The following is a 4,930-nucleotide window of genomic DNA, read 5'->3' on the forward strand; positions in this document are numbered from 1 at the left end:
GTGTGAATGGGAAAGGTCCGAACTATCTTGGTGTCACTTCACCCCGTGGCAAACTGCATGGCCATTTGCAGCTAACCCAACTTGTCCCAGTCAGTTAGCGGAGAAAACACACTGTAAGGTGACACTAACACGTGCAGATTAAGGGAAAATTGGAGTTGCAGGACGCAACTCTTAAACTGGCCGCCCGATTAAAACGGTTTCCCGCTTATGCTGACTGCACTTTAGGAAGGCCGTGCCATTAAACAAAACCTGCAAGGGTGATCCTAGTGACGAGCAGTGCAGCAGTGAGGGAGTTGGAAGTCTTGATTGGAAAAGTAGAATTGACATTGCACAGAAGAGACCCTTCGGCCCGTCGTTGCCGTGGGATAGAAGTCCAATCAGCCCCACTCTCCATCCGTGTCCCTTCATTATTTTTCTTACCAAGTCTGAATCTAATCCCACCTTTGAAAGTTACAATTCCACCGCCCTTTCAGACAGTTACACTGCAGATCACAAGTGCTGCATAACTGAACGGTTTCGGGGGTGCAATTTTAAAAGAATACACAGACGATGGAGCATATTTTGTAAAATTATATTTACATCAATAGAACCATAAAACAATACATCTTGCGAGGACTGATTAGTCCCAATTTGTTTACCCAGTTAGTGGTTTTACACCAATACATTAAACCATTGAACAGGTCAGCATTAACGACATAAAATTATTCACACTCTTTACAACCAGAGCTTTGCTACAAAATTTTAAACACTGGTAGATATTAGCACAAAAAGAACGCGTACAAAAATATTTTCTAAAAATCTCCAGATTAATTGGCAGGATTTGAACAGTTTCGCCTGTCCATCAAGGTTATTGGCGATTTCATGATTGCCACGGTCAGTCAGTCCTTTAAGGCGGGATATTTACATGCAGACATGTAAAATCGTCCACAATAAACAAGGCACCAAGACAATCTCAGCATGCAGTGTTTAAATGCGAAAGTACAGAACATCCATTTGCCATTTAAACTAACACCGGATAAAGGTTGTCCCTCATTGACTACTGGTCAGGTTGAACTCCACTCTAACCCCACCCCCTGGTTTCTGCTCTGCCTCTCCCCAGAAATGGAGGGAAAACGTTAAAATGTGAAATACCTGCTGCACAAATCCTATTAAAAACTTAGACTTCGACAAGAGGAAGCCATTCCTTGGTTATTTTGTCGGATTAGAGAGCTTTTATGCCATTTACCGCGCATTGGTGTTGTTTGTAGACATTAGTGACCAATCTAGATTAAACAAAAGTGCAGGAGCGAGTTTCCTCAAACATTCGCTGCCTTGTTTACAAAATATCCCCTTTTGCCACCTGCTCTGTGAACTCCCAGTAACCACACTTTCGGCGTCTCAAGCCCCCTTTCCCTCTCTCTCCCGCGCTTCCATCAGTTCACAAACTCTGGCCAGCTTCTTGCGGGCTCCGGCCGGGAACTTCTGGGGAGAGCGCTAGTTAACACCAGATATGCACTGGTACCCCGGCGAGTTTAAGCACTTTAGCCAAAAGCAGGATCCCTCCCCCCAAAAAAAGCAATTGACTGGCTTCCCCTTCCCCAAAAGTAAAGGTGGGTGGGGGCTAGGCTGGGGGTAGGGATGGGGAATGGGTGACATTTTGAGGGTCTTTGAGAGGATGCCAATGAGCAAAATGTAAACACATAAGCTGAAGGAAACGTAGGTGCAATCTGCCACGGATAACTCTGTTCCCTTTGCAGTTCTTCGCCTTGCGGGTAGTGTCATTTAGCATGTCCTTTCCATGTTTATACTGTCCTGGGCGGACAGACGGTCAGAGGGCTGCTCCCTGAGCACAGGGTTGTCACTGTGGAGTTGGCCGCCCTCTCGCTGGCCAGCTTCTTCTCTTTCTGCCGCAGGTGGATCTTGGTGTGCCTCTTCCTTTCGTCGCTGCGGGCGAATTTCCTGCCGCAGAAGTCGCAGGAGAAGGGCTTCTCCCCGGTGTGGGTGCGGATGTGGGTGGTCAGGTGGTCGCTCCGGCTGAAGTTCCTCATGCAGATGCGGCACTGGAAGGGCTTATGGCCGGTGTGGATGCGGATGTGCCGGGTGAGCTCGTCCGAGCGGGAGAAGCGGCGGTCGCAGCCTTCGGCCGGGCACGGGTAGGGCCTCTCGTGGACCGGGGTCTTGCTGGGGCGGTTGGGGTACTTCCTGAGCCGGATGGGCCGGAGGGGCAGGTTGTGTCCACCATAAGCGCTGGGCAGCCGAGTCCCTTCCCCCGACGTGTTCCCCAGAGTGAAGTTTCTGATGGTGGAGAGAGGGGTGAGCGGAGGGGCCATCCTGATCTGCTCCACCGGGCAGGAGAAGGGTTTGCGCTCGATTGCTGGGTTCAGCTCTCGGTGCGGGTGCTGAGGCTGGAAGATGCTGCTGTACTCCGCAGGATGGGGTTATAAGGTGTTGTCCACCACCGGCTTGGGGGAAGGGTAGGAGGGAGGAGGGTATCCCAGGCTGCAGGTGGAGGTGCTGAAGAAGGGAGCCGGCTCCTGGTATATCTCCCCGCAGGTATAAGGAGGCGGCGGCGAGTACATGTGCTCCATCTCACTCGGGTTCTGTGCCATTGTGCAGCTGAGGGTGCTGGAGAGCGGATTCGGAGAGGCCGAGGAAGAGGAGGAGGAGGACGACGAGGTGGAGGAAGGTGGAGGGACTCCAAAGATCCCAGTACTCACTATGTTAATGATTCCATCGGGGCTCCAATTGGCGCTGGCACATTGAGAGTCAATAGAGAACTTGCCCATGTAGGTAAAAGTCTGACCGCGGGAAGCAGGGTTTGGGTGATAGTTGTGATAAGGCAGGTCGATGGGTCTCTTCTCGCTGCCCATGTCCACGTTAATCATTCCATCTGCTGAGGATTAAGAAAGTGGGGCATAGTTAGCATTCACTTTGCCGAGTTTCGGACAGCGAGAACTCCACGCGGTGGTTGTCACAGCCAATAGCTGAACTGAACTCCACCTGGGACTGAACCGCTGAGAGAAGCCAATAATAAACAGGAGAGCAAACACAACAAACCGCACAGCAGTGTCTGCTCAACCGGCTGATCAATCCCCGCTCTTTAACTTTCCTAATTCCAGTATATTGTTATTCCGTTTTCATTTCACCTTTTAAAATAATTTCACCCCCTCCATTCATTCTAACCCCCCCCCCCCCCCCCCCCCCGGACAGCATGAATAAAATGCAACTGTCTCTCTATAAATCACCACTTCCCTGCACCCGTGCAAACTGCAGCTTCAATCAAAACCAAAAAGATAAATAAACATCACCCCGAAGATTTTTACGGGTTATGAACTCCCCCCCACCACCACCACCCCCGAGCCGCGCACAAGCGGCCGGTGCCAAGCTGCTTACCTGAGGGCATCTGCTCATACTGTGCCAGCTCCTGGTTAGTGAAGGCGGCGAGGGAGACAGGCAGCGAGCTGATCTCATCCACCGAGTACATGCTTTCCGGGAGCTGATGGAAGAGACCACCGAGGGACAGCGGGATCTTCTCCGCCGTTTTCGCCGTCATCGTTTGTTTTGGCTGGGTCTTGGATGAATTAAGAAGAAGAAAAAAAAGTTTTCTTTCCTCCCCCCAGACCCCTCCAGCCTCTCTCCCTCACTCTCTCTCTGTGCCTCTTCGCGCGTTATAGTGTCTAAATGTTGAAAGTGAGCTGTGTCTGTTTGGGTTGCCCTGACTCGCGGGATGCTTTCTAATGCTTTAGCTGCTACTAATGTCTCTCTCTCTCTATTTATCTCTCTCACTCTCACTCTCTCACTCTCTCTGCTTCAATTCCCCCTTTCACAGGCTCACTTTACTATTTATCCCAGGCTGCCGAATGCCCCGTGACGTAAGAGACCATATATGGACTGAGAGAGGAAAGGGTTGTAACCAGTCTCAGTGACGCGGTGGGCGGGGACCTGGCTCCTCGGCCAGAGGAGGCATCGCGCGGGCATAACCCCCCCCCCCCCCCCCCCGACCACCCCAGAACCGGGGGGAGGGGGTGGGGTGAGTGAGGGGAGACAGGGGGGGGGGGGGGGGCTTTGGGAACCGCTCAGTGCTGCGCCCTCACTTCCCTGCTGGGCTGAGTGAACATGGAGAGATTCCGGCCGCGGCTGCCTGTCCATGTATGGAGAGAGGATCCGGCAAGGAAGGAAGGCAGGGCAGAGGGGCGGGGACTCCGACCGCCCCTCCACTCCCCATATTTGGTGGCACGAAATTCCGGAAAGCCAGCGAAGTCACGGAAACTGGCGAAAGCCGCACTAGCAGCTGAGAGACACAACAGGCAGAAAAGTGGGGAGTGGAAGGAGCCACACACACAAAAAAACCCACACAGGAGCCACCGCAGAGTCGCTGCAAACAGCCGCCGGGAGCTGCTCTTCTTCCAACAGACACATCCGCAGTGGGTTCAGTTACACACACGGAGGGGGGGGGGGCGTATATTTTGCTCTCAACGCTTTAGATATTAATAAGAGCTACCGAAAGTTTCTCACCGCTTTGCATTCCACAGGGACCTATCCTGAATGAACACTATTCCTGTTTCAACTCCAGAGTAACTCTGGCTCTTGCCCCCTTCACTAGGTGTCTGCTCTCTGAACCACACAGCTCCAGTGGCTCCATCCCAGTACGGCGGAGTCAGATTTAAGAATGATGTCCCGGAAACATTCCGTGCTTAAACAAGCACCAACGTCCGGAATGCAATGTTTGGATCTGTTCTAGGTTAACACACGCGAGCAGAGGCCTGGAGAATCAGTATTGATCTGTCCTACTTTCTCTTGGAGTTTCCACTCTCTCTTTGATAGGTCTCACTCTCTGCTCTTGTCTGTCACACTCTCGCTCAGTCTCTTTTACTGCCCGTCTCTCGCTCTCACACTCACACACACTGGGACTCTCTAACACACATACTCTCTCACACACACTGTCACTCGC

The 4,930-nt window shown here is 52.1% G+C and overlaps 1 protein-coding gene across 1 annotated transcript; it reads right to left on the minus strand.

The window, feature by feature from the left end:
• Window positions 1–555: 555 nt before the first annotated feature.
• Window positions 556–3,952, minus strand: egr2b (early growth response 2b). Its single transcript, XM_038773492.1, is given in 2 exon segments — window positions 556–2,872; window positions 3,373–3,952. Coding segments are annotated over 2 exon segments (1,251 nt in total). The 5' UTR covers window positions 3,533–3,952; the 3' UTR covers window positions 556–1,781.
• Between the last annotated feature and the right edge of the window lie 978 nt (window positions 3,953–4,930).

The sequence above is a fragment of the Scyliorhinus canicula genome, chromosome 16, assembly GCF_902713615.1.
Source record: "Scyliorhinus canicula chromosome 16, sScyCan1.1, whole genome shotgun sequence".
Classification (NCBI taxonomy): domain Eukaryota; kingdom Metazoa; phylum Chordata; class Chondrichthyes; order Carcharhiniformes; family Scyliorhinidae; genus Scyliorhinus; species Scyliorhinus canicula.